The following is a 21024-nucleotide window of genomic DNA, read 5'->3' on the forward strand; positions in this document are numbered from 1 at the left end:
GTTAGCCTCCTTGAAAAGAGAAAATGGGTGAGAAAATTCTCCATATCCTGGAAATGACAGTACCAGTGGGACTCTGACACGTAGCACTCTTTCTAAGTTCCTGCCAGCACTGTGCTATATACGCTGGGGACACAGAGAACAGCAATTCCCATAGGATGCCTGCCCTTAGCAAGTACACAGTCCACTTCCAGGATTTTATCCCCAGGACATCATTCAGCAGAAGCACGAAGATGACCCCTGCAGGGAGATTTGTAACAACAACAAGACTGGAAACCACCCAGATATTTACAAAAGCAGGAGGGTTTTCTCAACCTTTTGAGTAGAAAGACTATCCAGCCTACCCACACCTATACCCTGGCAGGGTCAGCCTGTTCCCTATGGACATGGTGGTTGGTTTAGGGGGAGGCTGGTGAGCCTGCCCCAAGGGGGTGGGGACTTGGAGGCTCAACAAAGGGGTGTGCGATGTGATGGTGACGGGTCACAAAGGACTTGCGGTATAAATATGGTCGGGCCAAGAGACTCTGGCAGAGTCCTGCAGGGAGGTGACGAGTTGCTTTCGTTCCCTCTCTCTCTCCGAGACTCAATTTGTGGCTGGTGGCTCTGTCTTGAACGAAGAGAGCCATGAGCAGTGAGAGTTTACCTCATTACACGGCCAATAGCTACTGTTCAGTGGGGGTGTTGAGGACCTCCATGGGGGTCCTGCAACGACAACTGTACGAGGGAGGAGAGTATGACATTTTCAAGTACGCTCCCATGTTTGAGAGCGACTTTATCCAGGTCAGCAAGAAAGGAGAACTGATTGACCTAGACAACCGCGTCCGAAGGGTGACTGTGGGTGTCGCATCCACCAGCCCCCTCTTCCCACTACCTGACGTCATGATGCTGGCCCGAACAACGAAAGTCTGTGAAGAGCATGTCAGATGTGCCGGGATCACCAAGGGGAGAGGTTGCAAGCCCGTGAAGACCCTAGAGCTCACCAGGCTGCTTCCCTTGAAGTTTGTCAAGATCTCCATCCACAACCGTGAGAAACAGCAGCTGTGCCTGAATCTTGCTACCGGCCGGACTTTCTATCTGCAGCTGTGCCCCTCTTCCGATGCACAAAAAGACCTCTTTTCCCATTGGGAAAAGCTTGTCTATATCCTGAGACCACCGGTAGACAGTTACAGCAGTACCCCGATGCTCCAAACTGGAGATGCAGCGACTACAGAGGATGCCAAAATCCTAGTGGGAAGCACCCACAGAGACTCAAGAACACGGGGCAGGGTGCTTTGGGAGAGCAGGGCAAAGCTGGTCCTTCATAGCCTTTGGTGCTCTCTGAGACTCACCTGGGAAATACCTTCTATTGTTGAAAAGGGTCAGGGACAAACGAGCTATCACTATGGGATTCACCACACTGGAGAGGTTCCGAGTGCTTCTCCACCTTGTCCCACAGGGCTGAATTTCAGAGAGACCTTAGGTATCATTATCAGCTGCACTGGTCTCCTCACCAGGGCTGTAATCCCTCCTACAGCATCCTGACTGTCTGGTCTCTTCTTGAACACTTACCCCAGCCCAGGTAGTCTCATCAGTTGTGGAACATCATTCACAGTTAGGAAGTCCTTCCTTCATTGTGTCTCCCCGTGACGCCGACATGCTGATTCAAATCAGCCCAACCCGTGGAGTCACCAAAATGCAGAAGGTGTGCATCCCTTGACCCGGGAACCCCACTTCTAGGAGTCTGTCCTGCAGAGAGAGAAGCACAAGGGTATAAAATTAAAGTGTGTATCATGGAGAACTGTATCAGTGCTTTCCCTGACCCTGGGACTGTTCAAGTAAAATGGAGTGGCCGTTTGAGAGCGGTGCAGTAGATGGGATCTAGCATCCAATGGGAGCTTAGACTGGGTGATCTCAAAGGTTATTCTAAGTATAAGCCCTTGAGTTGCTCAGCTCCAGGATGAGAGAGGAGCAGACAGTTCAGATCTCACTTTCTGTCATCTCTAACTTACCTGATTCTCCTCCCCTTGGCTCAGACCACAGAGCTCCACAGAGAAAGGGATCAGGATGAGGCTGGGCTTCACAAGCTTCGTGACGTGACTGGAGCCACAAAAAGTGCCGAAGGATCAGCAGGAGGAATGACCATGGGCCTGGCGGGAGCCACCATCAAGGATCCAGGAGAAAGCGGATCCGGCGAGGCCACTGCAGGTATCCCCGATGGATCAACTGCAGGCGTGAAAAGCGCCGAAGGATCAGCGGCAGGGTTGTCCATGGGCCTGGCGGGAGCCATTATCCAGGATCCAGGAGAAAGCAGATCCGGCGAGGCCATTGCAGGTACCCACCATGGATCTACTACCGCCGTGAAAAGCGACGAAGGAACAGTGGCAGGAATGGCCATGGGCCTGGCTGGAGCCACCATCAAGGAGCCACCATCAAGGATCCTGGAGAAAGCGGATCCGGCGAGGCCATTGCAGGTGCCACCATAGATCAAGTGCAGCCGTGAAAAGCTCCGAAGAATCAGCGGCAGGGATGACCACGGACCTGGCGGGAGCCACGGTCAAGGATCCAGGAAAAAGCGGATCCGGCGAGGCCACTGCAGGTGCCCCCCTTGGATCAACTGCAGCCGTGAAAAGCGCCGATGGATCAGCGGCAGGGATGACCACGGACCTGGCTGTAGCCACCATCAAGGATCCAAGAGAAAGCGGATTCAGCGAGGCCATTGCAGGTGCCCCCCATGTCTCAACTGCAGCCGTGAAAACCGCCGAAGGATCAGCGGCAGGGATGACCACCGGTCTGGCGGGAGCCACCATCAAGGATCCAGGAGAAAGCGGATCCGGTGAGGCCACTGCAGGTGCCCCCCCATGGATCAACTGCAGCCGTGAAATGCATCGAAGGATCAGCGGCAGGGATGTCCATGGGCCTGGCGGGAGCCATTATCAAGGATCCAGGAGAAAGCGGATCCGGCGAGGCCATTGCAGGTGCCCCCCATGGATCAAATGCAGCCGTGAAAAGCGCCGAAGGATCAGCGGCAGGAATGGCCATGGGCCTGGCTGGAGCCACCATCAAGGATCCAGGAGAAAGCGGATCTGGCGAGGCCATTGCAGGTGCCCCCCATGGATCAACTGCAGCCGTGAAAAGCGCCGAAGGATCAGCGGCAGGGTTGACCATGGGCCTGGCGGGAGCCACCATCAAGGATCCAGGAGAAAGCGGATCTGGCGAGGCCATTGCAGGTGCCCCCCATGGATCAACTGCAGCCGTGAAAAGCGCCGAAGGAGCAGCGGCAGGGTTGACCATGGGCCTGGCGGGAGCCACCATCAAGGATCCAGGAGAAAGCGGATCCGGCGAGGACACTGCAGGTGCTGCCAGCTTATCCTTGCAGGACACGAACCTGGTCTTGGCCGATGATGCCAGCACATCCTCGACGGGGGCAGATGGTCCAGAGAGCAGCATGAGCATGGTGTTGCCAGTTGCAGTCACAACCAGCAAGCCTGCTGCTGGAAGAGCTGAAGGGAAGGTCGCAGACCCCGTGGTCTCCACCTTGCAGACCGAAGGCTACATGTCTGAACGGGATGGAAGCCAGAAGGGCTTCCACCCCAGGGATGAAGCCTGGAGAGAAAAAAAGAAAAGAAGGACACGTCTTCATCGAGGAAAAGTTCCCATCACCGCAGGACACGTGAAGGTCACCACAGGACAGGAGGGGACAAGACCCAGAAATCATCCTCCCACTGGTCCTCATCTGGCCATGGAAACTCCAAAGTTGACAAAGGACGGGAGGACAGCTCGCAAACTGAGGAACAGCCAGTCCGCCACCAGTTCAGGGACTCTAAGTAAGACATCCAGTAAGATCCTCTCCTTCTTTAGGAGCTTCAGAGTCATTCCTGGTTCAGAAACAAGGCTCACACATGACCATTGAGAGGCAGACAAAGCCCCGGTTGGCTTCCATGTTTAGCACACATTTGCTAAAAGGGGAGAAAAAAACAAGGACATGATAAACACAAAATTCACAATACTGGATTTCTGTAGGGTCAAAACAAGGGAGGGATGGTCTGGGAGGAAAAGCTATTATGCAAAGCGGTATGTCCATGGGAATGTATTATCGTTTCCATTTTATTTTAACGTCTCTGACATCAGGATGATTCTTATACTGCTGTCAGCCAAGTGGCAGTCACTGCCTTAGAAATATCTCAACCAATTTGTTTCACTGTTGTTTTCCTTTCAATATATGCACAAGAGATGGATGACAAAGTCTGAAAGATATCTTTCAAGAACTATAACATAAAGAAACTAAGGGACATAAATACTCACTATCCAGGAACACAAGAAAGGTTTAGATATATTGCTAAGGAATAACAGAATAATCCAAAATGCTCTGTACTGATGAACTATGCAAATTATGTATGCATGTGGAAAGCGATTCTAAAAATAAAAAAAATCATAAATGAGATTATGAAATCTCATTTCATACTGAGATTATGCATTTTTAAATGTCCATCATAAAAAAGTCTTTCCAGTTTAAAAAAAAGTTGTAAATAAATTTCATGAGTCCATGAAAATCATTAAATTGTTAACAACACTTGATGACAGTTGGATTAGAGTAACTGTTGATAACAGTTAACAACCGTCGGATTTGAGAAGAATGCCTCTGAGAACCATGTGTGTTTTTTGTTTTGCGGTTTTTTTTTTTTGCGGTATGCGGGCCTCTCGCTGCTGTGGCCTCTCCCATTGCGGAGCACAGGCTCCGGACGCACAGGCTCAGCGGCCATGGCTCACGGGCCCAGCGGCTCCACGGCATGTAGGATCTTCCCGGACAGGGACACGAACCCGTGCCCCCTGCATCGGCAGGCGGACTCCCAACCACTGCGCCACCAGGGAAGCCCCATGTGTCTTTGTATGAACCGGGGAGTCATCTGCTAGCCTTGCAATTCTCTGCTCATTCCCTTCTGTGACAACAGGGTCTACTAGGATGGAAGTTGGGTTTCCAGTAAAACTTAGGGACTTTCTCTGCAGAGCAAATTAAGTGGTAGAGGTGGAGGAGGTGAGAAATAAGATACGGATTCTGGGAGGAGTGGTAGCTTGGGAGGATGAGAGGAAGCCCTTCTCAGTTGCTCTGGTGGGTGGCTGGAAAATCCCATCTTGTGATTTCCGATACACAAAGACCAATAGATTGTGGGGATCAATGTGTCCTGGGAGTTACCTCTTGAAGCAGTGGGTCTTGGTAAGAGGAGAGAAAGAGCCATGTTCTCTAAGACCTGAGAGGGGTTTGGGGGAAGCCTTCCGGAAATGTGAGGAGTTACGGGGTAGAGGAGGGAGATAAAGGGGAACTTTTTCCAAAGCCTTTGACTCAGAGCCCCAGATTTTCACTATGCCAGAGGCTGAATCAGCCTACTTAAAACAGCTTCATCTTAGGATTCTGTACCCTTGGCTTTACCTTTTGTCTTTCTTAGCCTGTATTAGGCATTCTCACTCCCTCACCCCAAAGGACTTCTTTAACGTGAACCTAGTTAGTCCACTATGCAGGGCGTTAGCTGAGCAGACCCACAGTTGACACAATTTACACCTCCAGTGCAGTAGTAAAGTGGAGGTGGGGACTTGCCCACCGCAACGTGCCCTGCCTGGCACTTGCTCTGGATTTCCTTTTCTATCTTGACGGTTCATCAAGAGACACATGCACAGATACCTACGTATTTCAAAGCGACAGGCATCTTCCTCTGGAGGGAGACATCAATTTGGGTATCAAGTCAGTACACCCTATCAGATAAAGGCCAATATTTTGGACAGCAATATTCATCACCGTGGTAGCAATTCTGCAGCTGCAAGTGCAATTAGGCAATGGATGGTTGATTACAAACTAACCAATGTCCCAAACTTCAAGTCTGGCAACACACATACATACTAGAAAGGGTTTTTTTCCCTACAGCAAAATAAGGTCATTCACAGGATTGTTGAAGATGTGCTACGGTGGGAGGCATATTGAAGGCAGTGTCGTGGCTGGCACAGCAAGCGTGATGTGATGCTGGGGAACACAGCAGGGGCCACGCCATGCATGGCTTTGAGGTCCATTTAAAGGAGTTTGATTTCTGACCTTGGAGTGATGCAAAGCCATGATATGTTTTCAAGAGGGGAGTGGCCTGATCAAATGTGCACTTTGTGGAGGGTACTGTGGTTTCTGTGAAAAGAAGTATTTGGCTGGGGGGGTTGTTAATATGGGACTTTATGTTACTTCCTATTTGGGGCCACAGGATCTATATAATGAGGAGATTGGAGGGTATGCTTTGAAAGACACCGTTCCATTTGAAATATCCACGTGGGGTGCATTTCTTCAACGAAGGACTTGTGGCCCCAGCTGCTGGGGGTGCATCCCACAGAAAGCCTTCAGCTGGCAGTGAGTTTGGAAATTGCCTGGGTTCCTCACCCGAGGTGCACGGCAAGAAATGATTGATGTGGAGTGTGAAGGTCAGGCCGTCGTAGCCCAACACAGACCCTCTCGGAAGGGTCACTCCAGTTCAAGAGCTCAGCTTCGGGCTTCCCTGGTGGCGCAGTGGTTGGGAGTCCGCCTGCCGACACAGGGGACACGGGTTCGTGCCCCGGTCCGGGAGGGCCCCACATGCCGCGGAGCGGCTGGGCCCGTGAGCCATGGCTCCGGAGCCTGTGCTCCGCAACGAGAGAGGCCACAACAGTGAGAGGCCCGCGTACCGCAAAAAAAAAAAAAAAAAAAAAAAACAAGCAGGGGTCAAGGAGGGAAGGATTGGGAGTTTGGGATTAGCAGATACAAACTACAGGATGGATAAACAGCAGGGTCCTACTGTAGAGCACAGAGAACTATATTCAGTATCCTGTGATAAACCATAATGGAAAAGAATAGGAAAAAGAATGTATGTATACAAAAAACTGAATCAGAAATTAACCGAAGAAATTAACACAACACAAATTAACACAACATTGTAAATCAACTATACATCAATAAAAAAGAAGAAGGAAAAGAAAATAAATGCAATCCAAGTTTGGGTTACCTTTGTGGGGAGGGAGCATGCAGAAGAGGGGCTGGCAGGGTTCTATTTCTTGCTCTGGGTGGCAGCTACAAGGGTGTTCACTTTCTTGTTACTCATTAAGCTATATTTATGCTTTCTGCACTTTCATGAATGTGTGTTATATTTCACAATAAAAAGTTTCTAAAACTGTAAAAAATATAAATATAAATATAAATATAAACAAAAGTTAGCCTCCTTGAAAAGAGAAAATGGGTGAGAAAATTCTCCATATCCTGGAAATGACAGTACCAGTGGGACTCTGACACGTAGCACTCTTTCTAAGTTCCTGCCAGCACTGGGCTATATACGCTGGGGACACAGAGAACAGCAATTCCCATAGGATGCCTGCCCTTAGCAAGTACACAGTCCACTTCCAGGATTTTATCCCCAGGACATCATTCAGCAGAAGCACGAAGATGACCCCTGCAGGGAGATTTGTAACAACAACAAGACTGGAAACCACCCAGATATTTACAAAAGCAGGAGGGTTTTCTCAACCTTTTGAGTAGAAAGACTATCCAGCCTACCCACACCTATACCCTGGCAGGGTCAGCCTGTTCCCTATGGACATGGTGCTTGGTTTAGGGGGAGGCTGGTGAGCCTGCCCCAAGGGGGTGGGGACTTGGAGGCTCAACAAAGGGGTGTGCGATGTGATGGTGACGGGTCACAAAGGACTTGCGGTATAAATATGGTCGGGCCAAGAGACTCTGGCAGAGTCCTGCAGGGAGGTGACGAGTTGCTTTCGTTCCCTCTCTCTCTCCGAGACTCAATTTGTGGCTGGTGGCTCTGTCTTGAACGAAGAGAGCCATGAGCAGTGAGAGTTTACCTCATTACACGGCCAATAGCTACTGTTCAGTGGGGGTGTTGAGGACCTCCATGGGGGTCCTGCAACGACAACTGTACGAGGGAGGAGAGTATGACATTTTCAAGTACGCTCCCATGTTTGAGAGCGACTTTATCCAGGTCAGCAAGAAAGGAGAACTGATTGACCTAGACAACCGCGTCCGAAGGGTGACTGTGGGTGTCGCATCCACCAGCCCCCTCTTCCCACTACCTGACGTCATGCTGCTGGCCCGAACAACGAAAGTCTGTGAAGAGCATGTCAGATGCGCCGGGATCACCAAGGGGAGAGGTTGCAAGCCCGTGAAGACCCTAGAGCTCACCAGGCTGCTTCCCTTGAAGTTTGTCAAGATCTCCATCCACAACCGTGAGAAACAGCAGCTGTGCCTGAATCTTGCTACCGGCCGGACTTTCTATCTGCAGCTGTGCCCCTCTTCCGATGCACAAAAAGACCTCTTTTCCCATTGGGAAAAGCTTGTCTATATCCTGAGACCACCGGTAGACAGTTACAGCAGTACCCCGATGCTCCAAACTGGAGATGCAGCGACTACAGAGGATGCCAAAATCCTAGTGGGAAGCACCCACAGAGACTCAAGAACACGGGGCAGGGTGCTTTGGGAGAGCAGGGCAAAGCTGGTCCTTCATAGCCTTTGGTGCTCTCTGAGACTCACCTGGGAAATACCTTCTATTGTTGAAAAGGGTCAGGGACAAACGAGCTATCACTATGGGATTCACCACACTGGAGAGGTTCCGAGTGCTTCTCCACCTTGTCCCACAGGGCTGAATTTCAGAGAGACCTTAGGTATCATTATCAGCTGCACTGGTCTCCTCACCAGGGCTGTAATCCCTCCTACAGCATCCTGACTGTCTGGTCTCTTCTTGAACACTTACCCCAGCCCAGGTAGTCTCATCAGTTGTGGAACATCATTCACAGTTAGGAAGTCCTTCCTTCATTGTGTCTCCCCGTGACGCCGACATGCTGATTCAAATCAGCCCAACCCGTGGAGTCACCAAAATGCAGAAGGTGTGCATCCCTTGACCCGGGAACCCCACTTCTAGGAGTCTGTCCTGCAGAGAGAGAAGCACAAGGGTATAAAATTAAAGTGTGTATCATGCAGAACTGTATCAGTGCTTTCCCTGACCCTGGGACTGTTCAAGTAAAATGGAGTGGCCGTTTGAGAGCGGTGCAGTAGATGGGATCTAGCATCCAATGGGAGCTTAGACTGGGTGATCTCAAAGGTTATTCTAAGTATAAGCCCTTGAGTTGCTCAGCTCCAGGATGAGAGAGGAGCAGACAGTTCAGATCTCACTTTCTGTCATCTCTAACTTACCTGATTCTCCTCCCCTTGGCTCAGACCACAGAGCTCCACAGAGAAAGGGATCAGGATGAGGCTGGGCTTCACAAGCTTCGTGACGTGACTGGAGCCACAAAAAGTGCCGAAGGATCAGCAGGAGGAATGACCATGGGCCTGGCGGGAGCCACCATCAAGGATCCAGGAGAAAGCGGATCCGGCGAGGCCACTGCAGGTATCCCCGATGGATCAACTGCAGGCGTGAAAAGCGCCGAAGGATCAGCGGCAGGGTTGCCCATGGGCCTGGCGGGAGCCATTATCCAGGATCCAGGAGAAAGCAGATCCGGCGAGGCCATTGCAGGTACCCACCATGGATCTACTACCGCCGTGAAAAGCGACGAAGGAACAGTGGCAGGAATGGCCATGGGCCTGGCTGGAGCCACGATCAAGGAGCCACCATCAAGGATCCTGGAGAAAGCGGATCCGGCGAGGCCATTGCAGGTGCCACCACACATCAAGTGCAGCCGTGAAAAGCTCCGAAGAATCAGCGGCAGGGATGACCACGGACCTGGCGGGAGCCACGGTCAAGGATCCAGGAAAAAGCGGATCCGGCGAGGCCACTGCAGGTGCCCCCCTTGGATCAACTGCAGCCGTGAAAAGTGCCGATGGATCAGCGGCAGGGATGACCACGGACCTGGCTGTAGCCACCATCAAGGATCCAAGAGAAAGCGGATTCAGCGAGGCCATTGCAGGTGCCCCCCATGGATCAACTGCAGCCGTGAAAAGCACAGAAGGATCACCGGCAGGGATGACCACGGGCCTGGCGGGAACCACCATCAAAGATTCAGGAGAAAGCGGTTCCGGCGAGGCCATTGCAGGTGCCCAGCCATGGATCAACTGCAGCCGTGAAAAGCGCCGAAGGATCAGCGACAGGGATATCCATCGGCTGGCGGGAGGCACCATCACGGATACAGGAGAAAGCGGTTCCGGCGAGGCCATTGCAGGTGCCCCCCATGTCTCAACTGCAGCCGTGAAAACCGCCGAAGGATCAGCGGCAGGGATGACCACCGGTCTGGCGGGAGCCACCATCAAGGATCCAGGAGAAAGCGGATCCGGTGAGGCCACTGCAGGTGCCCCCCCATGGATCAACTGCAGCCGTGAAATGCATCGAAGGATCAGCGGCAGGGATGTCCATGGGCCTGGCGGGAGCCATTATCAAGGATCCAGGAGAAAGCGGATCCGGCGAGGCCATTGCAGGTGCCCCCCATGGATCAAATGCAGCCGTGAAAAGCGCCGAAGGATCAGCGGCAGGAATGGCCATGGGCCTGGCTGGAGCCACCATCAAGGATCCAGGAGAAAGCGGATCTGGCGAGGCCATTGCAGGTGCCCCCCATGGATCAACTGCAGCCGTGAAAAGCGCCGAAGGATCAGCGGCAGGGTTGACCATGGGCCTGGCGGGAGCCACCATCAAGGATCCAGGAGAAAGCGGATCTGGCGAGGCCATTGCAGGTGCCCCCCATGGATCAACTGCAGCCGTGAAAAGCGCCGAAGGAGCAGCGGCAGGGTTGACCATGGGCCTGGCGGGAGCCACCATCAAGGATCCAGGAGAAAGCGGATCCGGCGAGGACACTGCAGGTGCTGCCAGCTTATCCTTGCAGGACACGAACCTGGTCTTGGCCGATGATGCCAGCACATCCTCGACGGGGGCAGATGGTCCAGAGAGCAGCATGAGCATGGTGTTGCCAGTTGCAGTCACAACCAGCAAGCCTGCTGCTGGAAGAGCTGAAGGGAAGGTCGCAGACCCCGTGGTCTCCACCTTGCAGACCGAAGGCTACATGTCTGAACGGGATGGAAGCCAGAAGGGCTTCCACCCCAGGGATGAAGCCTGGAGAGAAAAAAAGAAAAGAAGGACACGTCTTCATCGAGGAAAAGTTCCCATCACCGCAGGACACGTGAAGGTCACCACAGGACAGGAGGGGACAAGACCCAGAAATCATCCTCCCACTGGTCCTCATCTGGCCATGGAAACTCCAAAGTTGACAAAGGACGGGAGGACAGCTCGCAAACTGAGGAACAGCCAGTCCGCCACCAGTTCAGGGACTCTAAGTAAGACATCCAGTAAGATCCTCTCCTTCTTTAGGAGCTTCAGAGTCATTCCTGGTTCAGAAACAAGGCTCACACATGACCATTGAGAGGCAGACAAAGCCCCGGTTGGCTTCCATGTTTAGCACACATTTGCTAAAAGGGGAGAAAAAAACAAGGACATGATAAACACAAAATTCACAATACTGGATTTCTGTAGGGTCAAAACAAGGGAGGGATGGTCTGGGAGGAAAAGCTATTATGCAAAGCGGTATGTCCATGGGAATGTATTATCGTTTCCATTTTATTTTAACATCTCTGACATCAGGATGATTCTTATACTGCTGTCAGCCAAGTGGCAGTCACTGCCTTAGAAATATCTCAACCAATTTGTTTCACTGTTGTTTTCCTTTCAATATATGCACAAGAGATGGATGACAAAGTCTGAAAGATATCTTTCAAGAACTATAACATAAAGAAACTAAGGGACATAAATACTCACTATCCAGGAACACAAGAAAGGTTTAGATATATTGCTAAGGAATAACAGAATAATCCAAAATGCTCTGTACTGATGAACTATGCAAATTATGTATGCATGTGGAAAGCGATTCTAAAAATAAAAAAAATCATAAATGAGATTATGAAATCTCATTTCATACTGAGATTATGCATTTTTAAATGTCCATCATAAAAAAGTCTTTCCAGTTTAAAAAAAAGTTGTAAATAAATTTCATGAGTCCATGAAAATCATTAAATTGTTAACAACACTTGATAACAGTTGGATTAGAGTAACTGTTGATAACAGTTAACAACCGTCGGATTTGAGAAGAATGCCTCTGAGAACCATGTGTGTTTTTTGTTTTGCGGTTTGTTTTTTTTTTGCGGTATGCGGGCCTCTCGCTGCTGTGGCCTCTCCCATTGCGGAGCACAGGCTCCGGACGCACAGGCTCAGCGGCATGTAGGATCTTCCCGGACAGGGACACGAACCCGTGCCCCCTGCATCGGCAGGCGGACTCCCAACCACTGCGCCACCAGGGAAGCCCCATGTGTCTTTGTATGAACCGGGGAGTCATCTGCTAGCCTTGCAATTCTCTGCTCATTCCCTTCTGTGACAACAGGGTCTACTAGGATGGAAGTTGGGTTTCCAGTAAAACTTAGGGACTTTCTCTGCAGAGCAAATTAAGTGGTAGAGGTGGAGGAGGTGAGAAATAAGATACGGATTCTGGGAGGAGTGGTAGCTTGGGAGGATGAGAGGAAGCCCTTCTCAGTTGCTCTGGTGGGTGGCTGGAAAATCCCATCTTGTGATTTCCGATACACAAAGACCAATAGATTGTGGGGATCAATGTGTCCTGGGAGTTACCTCTTGAAGCAGTGGGTCTTGGTAAGAGGAGAGAAAGAGCCATGTTCTCTAAGACCTGAGAGGGGTTTGGGGGAAGCCTTCCGGAAATGTGAGGAGTTACGGGGTAGAGGAGGGAGATAAAGGGGAACTTTTTCCAAAGCCTTTGACTCAGAGCCCCAGATTTTCACTATGCCAGAGGCTGAATCAGCCTACTTAAAACAGCTTCATCTTAGGATTCTGTACCCTTGGCTTTACCTTTTGTCTTTCTTAGCCTGTATTAGGCATTCTCACTCCCTCACCCCAAAGGACTTCTTTAACGTGAACCTAGTTAGTCCACTATGCAGGGCGTTAGCTGAGCAGACCCACAGTTGACACAATTTACACCTCCAGTGCAGTAGTAAAGTGGAGGTGGGGACTTGCCCACCGCAACGTGCCCTGCCTGGCACTTGCTCTGGATTTCCTTTTCTATCTTGACGGTTCATCAAGAGACACATGCACAGATACCTACGTATTTCAAAGCGACAGGCATCTTCCTCTGGAGGGAGACATCAATTTGGGTATCAAGTCAGTACACCCTATCAGATAAAGGCCAATATTTTGGACAGCAATATTCATCACCGTGGTAGCAATTCTGCAGCTGCAAGTGCAATTACGCAATGGATGGTTGATTACAAACTGACCAATGTCCCAAACTTCAAGTCTGGCAACACACATACATACTAGAAAGGGTTTTTTTCCCTACAGCAAAATAAGGTCATTCACAGGATTGTTGAAGATGTGCTACGGTGGGAGGCATATTGAAGGCAGTGTCGTGGCTGGCACAGCAAGCGTGATGTGATGCTGGGGAACACAGCAGGGGCCACGCCATGCAAGGCTTTGAGGTCCATTTAAAGGAGTTTGATTTCTGACCTTGGAGTGATGCAAAGCCATGATATGTTTTCAAGAGGGGAGTGGCCTGATCAAATGTGCACTTTGTGGAGGGTACTGTGGTTTCTGTGAAAAGAAGTATTTGGCTGGGGGGGTTGTTAATATGGGACTTTATGTTACTTCCTATTTGGGGCCACAGGATCTATATAATGAGGAGATTGGAGGGTATGCTTTGAAAGACACCGTTCCATTTGAAATATCCACGTGGGGTGCATTTCTTCAACGAAGGACTTGTGGCCCCAGCTGCTGGGGGTGCATCCCACAGAAAGCCTTCAGCTGGCAGTGAGTTTGGAAATTGCCTGGGTTCCTCACCCGAGGTGCACGGCAAGAAATGATTGATGTGGAGTGTGAAGGTCAGGCCGTCGTAGCCCAACACAGACCCTCTCGGAAGGGTCACTCCAGTTCAAGAGCTCAGCTTCGGGCTTCCCTGGTGGCGCAGTGGTTGGGAGTCCGCCTGCCGACACAGGGGACACGGGTTCGTGCCCCGGTCCGGGAGGGCCCCACATGCCGCGGAGCGGCTGGGCCCGTGAGCCATGGCTCCGGAGCCTGTGCTCCGCAACGAGAGAGGCCACAACAGTGAGAGGCCCGCGTACCGCAAAAAAAAAAAAAAAACAAACAAAAAAACAAGCAGGGGTCAAGGAGGGAAGGATTGGGAGTTTGGGATTAGCAGATACAAACTACAGGATGGATAAACAGCAGGGTCCTACTGTAGAGCACAGAGAACTATATTCAGTATCCTGTGATAAACCATAATGGAAAAGAATAGGAAAAAGAATGTATGTATACAAAAAACTGAATCAGAAATTAACCGAAGAAATTAACACAACACAAATTAACACAACATTGTAAATCAACTATACATTAATAAAAAAGAAGAAGGAAAAGAAAATAAATACAATCCAAGTTTGGGTTACCTTTGTGGGGAGGGAGCATGCAGAAGAGGGGCTGGCAGGGATCTATTTCTTGCTCTGGGTGGCAGCTACAAGGGTGTTCACTTTCTTGTTACTCATTAAGCTATATTTATGCTTTCTGCACTTTCATGAATGTGTGTTATATTTCACAATAAAAAGTTTCTAAAACTGTAAGAAATATAAATATAAATATAAACAAAAGTTAGCCTCCTTGAAAAGAGAAAATGGGTGAGAAAATTCTCCATATCCTGGAAATGACAGTACCAGTGGGACTCTGACAGGTAGCAGCACTCTTTCTAAGTTCCTGCCAGCACTGGGCTGTATACGCTGGGGGCACAGAGAACAGCAATCCCCATAGGATGCCTGCCCTTAGCAAGTACACGGTCCACTTCCAGGATTTTATCCCCAGGACATCATTCAGCAGAAGCGCCAAGATGATGGAGATCTGTAACAACAACAAGACTGGAAGCCACCCAGATATTTACAAGAGCAGGAGGGTTTTCTCAACCTTTTGAGTAGAAAGACTATCCAGCCTACCCACACCTATACCCTGGCAGGGTCAGCCTCTTCCCTATGGACGTGGTGGTTGGTTTAGGGGGAGGCTGGTGAGCCTGCCCCAAGGGGGTGGGGGCTTGGACGCTCAACAAAGGGGTGTGTGATGCGATGGTGACGGGTCACAAAGGGCTTGCGGTATAAATAGGGTCGGGTCAAGAGACTCTGGCAGAGTCCTGCAGGGAGGTGACGAGGTGCTTTCGTTCCCTCTCTCTCTCTCCCTCCGAGACTCAGTTTGTGGCTGGTGGCTCTGTCTTGAACGAAGAGAGCCATGAGCAGTGAGAGTTTACCTCATTACACGGCCAACAGCTACTGTTCAGTGGGGGTGTCGAGGACCTCCATGGGGGTCCTGCAACGACAACTGTACGAGGGAGGAGAGTATGACATTTTCAAGCACGCTCCCATGTTGGAGAGCGACTTTATCCAGGTCAGCAAGGAAGGAGAACTGATTGACCTAGACAACCGCGTCCGAACGGTGACTGTGGGCGTCGCATCCACCAGCCCCCTCTTCCCGCTACCTGACGTCATGCTGCTGGCCCGACCAAGGAGAGTCTGTGCCGGGGTCACCAAGGGGAGAGGTTGCAAGCCCGTGAAGACCCTAGAGCTCACCAGGCTGCTCCCCTTGAAGTTTGTCAAGATCTCCATCCACAACCGGGAGAAACAGCAGCTGTGCCTGAATCTTGCTACCGGCCGGACTTTCTACCTGCAGCTGTGCCCCTCTTCCGACGCACAAGAAGACCTCTTTTCCTATTGGGAAAAGCTTGTCTATATCCTGAGACCACCGGTAGACAGTTACAGCAGTACCCCGATGCTCCAAACTGGAGATGCAGCGACTACAGAGGATGCCAACATCCTAGTGGTAAGCACCGACAGGGACTCAAGAACACGGGGCAGGGTGCTTTGGGAGAGCAGGGCAAAGCTGGTCCTTCATAGCCTTTGGTGCTCTCTGAGACTCGCCTGGGAAATACCTTCTACCGTTGAAAAGGGTCAGGGACAAACGAGCTATCACTACGGGAGTCCCCACACGGGAGAGGTTCCGAGTGCTTCTCCACCTTGTCCCACGAGGCCGAATTTCAGAGAGACCTTAGGTATCATCTCGGCTGCACTGGTCTCATCACCAGGGCTGTAATCCCTCCTACAGCATCCTGACTGTCTGCTCTCTTCCTGAACACTTACCCCAGCCCAGGTAGTCTCAGCAGGTGGGGAACGTCATTCACAGCTAGGAAGTCCTTCCTTCATTGTGTCTCCCCGGGACTCCGACATGCTGACTCAAATCAGCCCAACCCGTGGAGTCACCAAAATGTAGAAGGTGTGCATCCCTTGACCCAGGAACCCCACTTCTAGGAATCTGTCCTGCAGGGAGAGAAGCACAAGGGTATAAAGTTAAAGTGCATAGCATCATGGAGAATTGTATCAGTGCTCTCCCTGGCCCTGGGACTGTTCAAGTACAGTGGAGTGGCCGTTTGACAGGGGTGCAGTAGATGGGGTCTTGCATCCAATGGGAGCTTAGACTGGGTGATTTCAAAGGTTATTCTAAGTATAAGGCCTTGAGTTGCTCAGCTCCAGGATGAGAGAGGAGCGGACAGTTCTGAGCTCACTTTCTGTCATCTCTATCTTACCTGTCTCTCCTCCCCTTGGCTCAGACCACAGAGCTCCACAGAGAAAGGGATCAGGATGAGGTTGGGCTTCGCAAGCTTCGTGACGTGACTGGAGCCACGTCTTGTGCTTATGTGGGGGGAGAGGGAATCCATCATGCCCCCCGTGGGTCACCTGCAGCCCTGAAAGGCGCCGAAGGATCCGCAGCAGGGATGACCGTGGGCCTGGCGGGAGCCACCATCGAGGATCCAGGAGAAAGCGGATCCGGCCAGGCCACTGCAGGTGCTGCCAGCCTATCCCTGCAGGACACGAGCCTGGTCTCGGCGGATGTTGCCAGCACATCCTCGACGGGGGCAGATGGTCCAGAGAGCAGCATGAGCATGGTGTTGCCAGGTGCAGTCACAACCAGCAAGCCTGCTGCTGGAAGAGCTGAAGGGAAGGTCGCAGCCCCCGTGGTCTCCACCTTGCAGAGCGAAGGCTACACGTCTGAAGGGGATGGAAGCCAGAAGGTCTCCCACCCCAGGGATGAAGCCTGGAAGGAAAAAAAGGAAAGAAGGACACGTCTTCATCGAGGAAAAGTTCCCATCACCGCAGGACAGGTGAAGGTCACCACAGGACACGAGGGGACAAGACCCAGAAAGCATCCTCCCACTGGTCCTCATGCGGCCATGAAAACCCCAAAGTTGACCAAGGAGGGGAGGACAGCTCGCAGACGGAGGAAGAGCCAGCCCGCCACCAGTTCGGGGACTCTAAGTAAGGCATCCAGTGAGATCCTCTCCTTCTTTAGGCGCTTCAGTCACTCCTGATTCAGCACCAAGGCTCACACATGACCACTGGGAGGTAGACAAAGCCCCGGTTGGCTTGGGTCCTTCCCTAGAGAGGCAGTTCCTACTTTCTTTAATAAAGGAAACCGTACAACTCCAAAAGAAATGCTATCTTGTGTTTTCTATGTCCCCTCGCCTGGTAGGGACTTGACAGTGACTTCTGTGATGCGAATTGTGCTTTGGCCTGAGACCCCAGAATCAAAATTTTGTTGTACAAGATAGGTATTAAGTATCATTCAGCCATTCACTAGGGCTGGAAATAGATGCACTATACAGAAATGTTCATTGCGAGGTTGCGAATCTTTGGAAATAAGATTTACTATGTAAATATAGTTTGGGGAGAAGATAAGCTGGGGGAGGTGACTGCGTGATGTGTAAACTTGCGTTGCTGAATTAATTACTGAATTCATCAAGTATTTACGGGGTGTCTGTGCCGTGCTGTGCCTAGCACGAGGCTATGTTATGGAAAAACCATCCTTTTCTCAGCAAAGCCCTTTGGTTTGGTTATGGGCACTCTGTAGAAGGCAAGGAAATAAGCACAGAAAAAGGTTTTGGTCGCTTGCTCGCAGGTCACACGTGCATAGCCACTGCCCGAAAGAGAAGCCTGTTTTCCCAGCAAGGCTTCTCCAGGGCACGTAGGGTGGAGGGAGGACAAGTCTGCAGCCGGGGCTGAGCTTTAGGCCATAGCTGGGGTCAGAGGTTCACCTTATGAAAACAGAAACTCTCTCTGGCTTGTAAGGAAATGAAACCATTGGGAGTTATTTTACTTTGTGTAGGGTAAAACAGAACACGGGGGGGATCAGGGTTGTCATTGGCTCAACAAAGGGACACAATCTTTATGGTAGAAGCAGCACCAACGAGGAGTCAGGAAATCTGAGTTCCTATCCTGTCTGGGCCACTGACTCTCCTGGGTCACTCTGCCTCTCTGTAATGGTACCTCTGTGGGCAGCCACGGGGTCCCCAACTGTAAAACCAATGGATTGGACCGCTGCAGTGATTCTTACCCTTGGTTGTATGTTGGGAGTTCCCTGGGGAGCTTCAAAACAAACAAACAAACAAACATTGATAGCCTGACCCCAATCCCAGAGATTCTGATGACATTTAGGTGGGGTAAGCCCTCCAGCACCGGGAGTTTTAAAAATCTCACCCAATAATTCTACTGTGCAGCAGCCAAGTTGGAAAACCACTGGGCTAGGAGGTCTGGGGGGCCTCTTTCAGCCCCAGTATGCCATAACTTTACAGTGGAAGACAGTAGTTCTCCAACATTCACATGCATAAGGATCACCTGGGAAGCCTATTTAAAAAATAACATTTCTCACCACATGATAGCCCTTATACGTGGACTCTAAAGTACGACGCAAATGAACATATCTGCAAAACAGAAACAGACTCCCAGACATAGGGAAGAGACTTGGGGTTTTCAGTGGGGTTGGGGGCGGGGAAGGATTGGGAGTTTGGGATTAGCAGATACAAACTACAGGGTGGATAAACAGCAGGGTCCTACTGTAGAGCACAGAGAACTATAGTCAGTATCCTGTGATAAACCATAATGGAAAAGAATAGGAAAAAGACTATACATGAAATATACAAAGAATACACATGAAACTGAATCAGAAATTAACACAACAGAAACGAATACAACCTTGTAAATCAACTACACTGTCAATAAAAAAGAAGGGGGAAAAGAAAAAAAATAGAAGCCAAGGTTGGGTTCCCTTTGTGGGGAGGGAGCATGCAGAAGAGGGGCTGGCAGGGTTCTATTTCTTGCTCTGGGTGGCAGCTACAAGGGTGCTCACTTTCTTGTTACTCATTAAGCTATATATTTATGGTTTGTGCACTTTCATGAGTGTGTGTTGTATTTCACAATAAAAACAGTTTCTAAAACTGTAAAAAAAAAAAAACCACAAATATAAAAAGTTAGCCTCCTTGAAAAGAGAAAATGGGTGAGAAAATTCTCCATATCCTGGAAATGACAGTACCAGTGGGACTCTGACAGGTAGCAGCACTCTTTCTAAGTTCCTGCCAGCACTGGGCTGTATACGCTGGGGGCACAGAGAACAGCAATCCCCATAGGATGCCTGCCCTTAGCAAGTACACGGTCCACTTCCAGGATTTTATCCCCAGGACATCATTCAGCAGAAGCGCCAAGATGATGGAGATCTGTAACAACAACAAGACTGGAAGCCACCCAGATATTTACAAGAGCAGGAGGGTTTTCTCAACCTTTTGAGTAGAAAGACTATCCAGCCTACCCACACCTATACCCTGGCAGGGTCAGCCTGTTCCCTATGGACATGGTGGTTGGTTTAGGGGGAGGCTGGTGAGCCTGCCCCAAGGGGGTGGGGACTTGGAGGCTCAACAAAGGGGTGTGCGATGTGATGGTGACGGGTCACAAAGGACTTGCGGTATAAATATGGTCGGGCCAAGAGACTCTGGCAGAGTCCTGCAGGGAGGTGACGAGTTGCTTTCGTTCCCTCTCTCTCTCCGAGACTCAATTTGTGGCTGGTGGCTCTGTCTTGAACGAAGAGAGCCATGAGCAGTGAGAGTTTACCTCATTACACGGCCAATAGCTACTGTTCAGTGGGGGTGTTGAGGACCTCCATGGGGGTCCTGCAACGACAACTGTACGAGGGAGGAGAGTATGACATTTTCAAGTACGCTCCCATGTTTGAGAGCGACTTTATCCAGGTCAGCAAGAAAGGAGAACTGATTGACCTAGACAACCGCGTCCGAAGGGTGACTGTGGGTGTCGCATCCACCAGCCCCCTCTTCCCACTACCTGACGTCATGCTGCTGGCCCGAACAACGAAAGTCTGTGAAGAGCATGTCAGATGCGCCGGGATCACCAAGGGGAGAGGTTGCAAGCCCGTGAAGACCCTAGAGCTCACCAGGCTGCTTCCCTTGAAGTTTGTCAAGATCTCCATCCACAACCGTGAGAAACAGCAGCTGTGCCTGAATCTTGCTACCGGCCGGACTTTCTATCTGCAGCTGTGCCCCTCTTCCGATGCACAAAAAGACCTCTTTTCCCATTGGGAAAAGCTTGTCTATATCCTGAGACCACCGGTAGACAGTTACAGCAGTACCCCGATGCTCCAAACTGGAGATGCAGCGACTACAGAGGATGCCAAAATCCTAGTGGGAAGCACCCACAGAGACTCAAGAACACGGGGCAGGGTGCTTTGGGAGAGCAGGGCAAAGCTGGTCCTTCATAGCCTTTGGTGCTCTCTGAGACTCACCTGGGAAATACCTTCTATTGTTGAAAAGGGTCAGGGACAAACGAGCTATCACTATGGGATTCACCACACTGGAGAGGTTCCGAGTGCTTCTCCACCTTGTCCCACAGGGCTGAATTTCAGAGAGACCTTAGGTATCATTATCAGCTGCACTGGTCTCCTCACCAGGGCTGTAATCCCTCCTACAGCATCCTGACTGTCTGGTCTCTTCTTGAACACTTACCCCAGCCCAGGTAGTCTCATCAGTTGTGGAACATCATTCACAGTTAGGAAGTCCTTCCTTCATTGTGTCTCCCCGTGACGCCGACATGCTGATTCAAATCAGCCCAACCCGTGGAGTCACCAAAATGCAGAAGGTGTGCATCCCTTGACCCGGGAACCCCACTTCTAGGAGTCTGTCCTGCAGAGAGAGAAGCACAAGGGT

General features: G+C 50.7%; 1 protein-coding gene across 1 annotated transcript; it reads left to right on the forward strand.

Moving 5' to 3' along the window:
- Positions 1-19899: 19899 nt before the first annotated feature.
- LOC308611583 (Golgi-associated RAB2B interactor protein 3-like) lies at positions 19900-20503 on the forward strand (the record flags this gene model as incomplete). Its single annotated transcript, XM_081260307.1, has 2 exons — positions 19900-20430; positions 20477-20503. The coding sequence occupies 2 exons, from the start codon at positions 19900-19902 to the stop codon at positions 20501-20503; spliced, it is 558 nt and encodes a 185-aa protein (XP_081116433.1).
- Positions 20504-21024: the final 521 nt, after the last annotated feature.

The sequence above is a fragment of the Mesoplodon bidens genome (assembly GCF_964165515.1).
Source record: "Mesoplodon bidens genome assembly, contig: HAP1_SCAFFOLD_644, whole genome shotgun sequence".
Lineage (NCBI taxonomy): Eukaryota > Metazoa > Chordata > Mammalia > Artiodactyla > Ziphiidae > Mesoplodon > Mesoplodon bidens.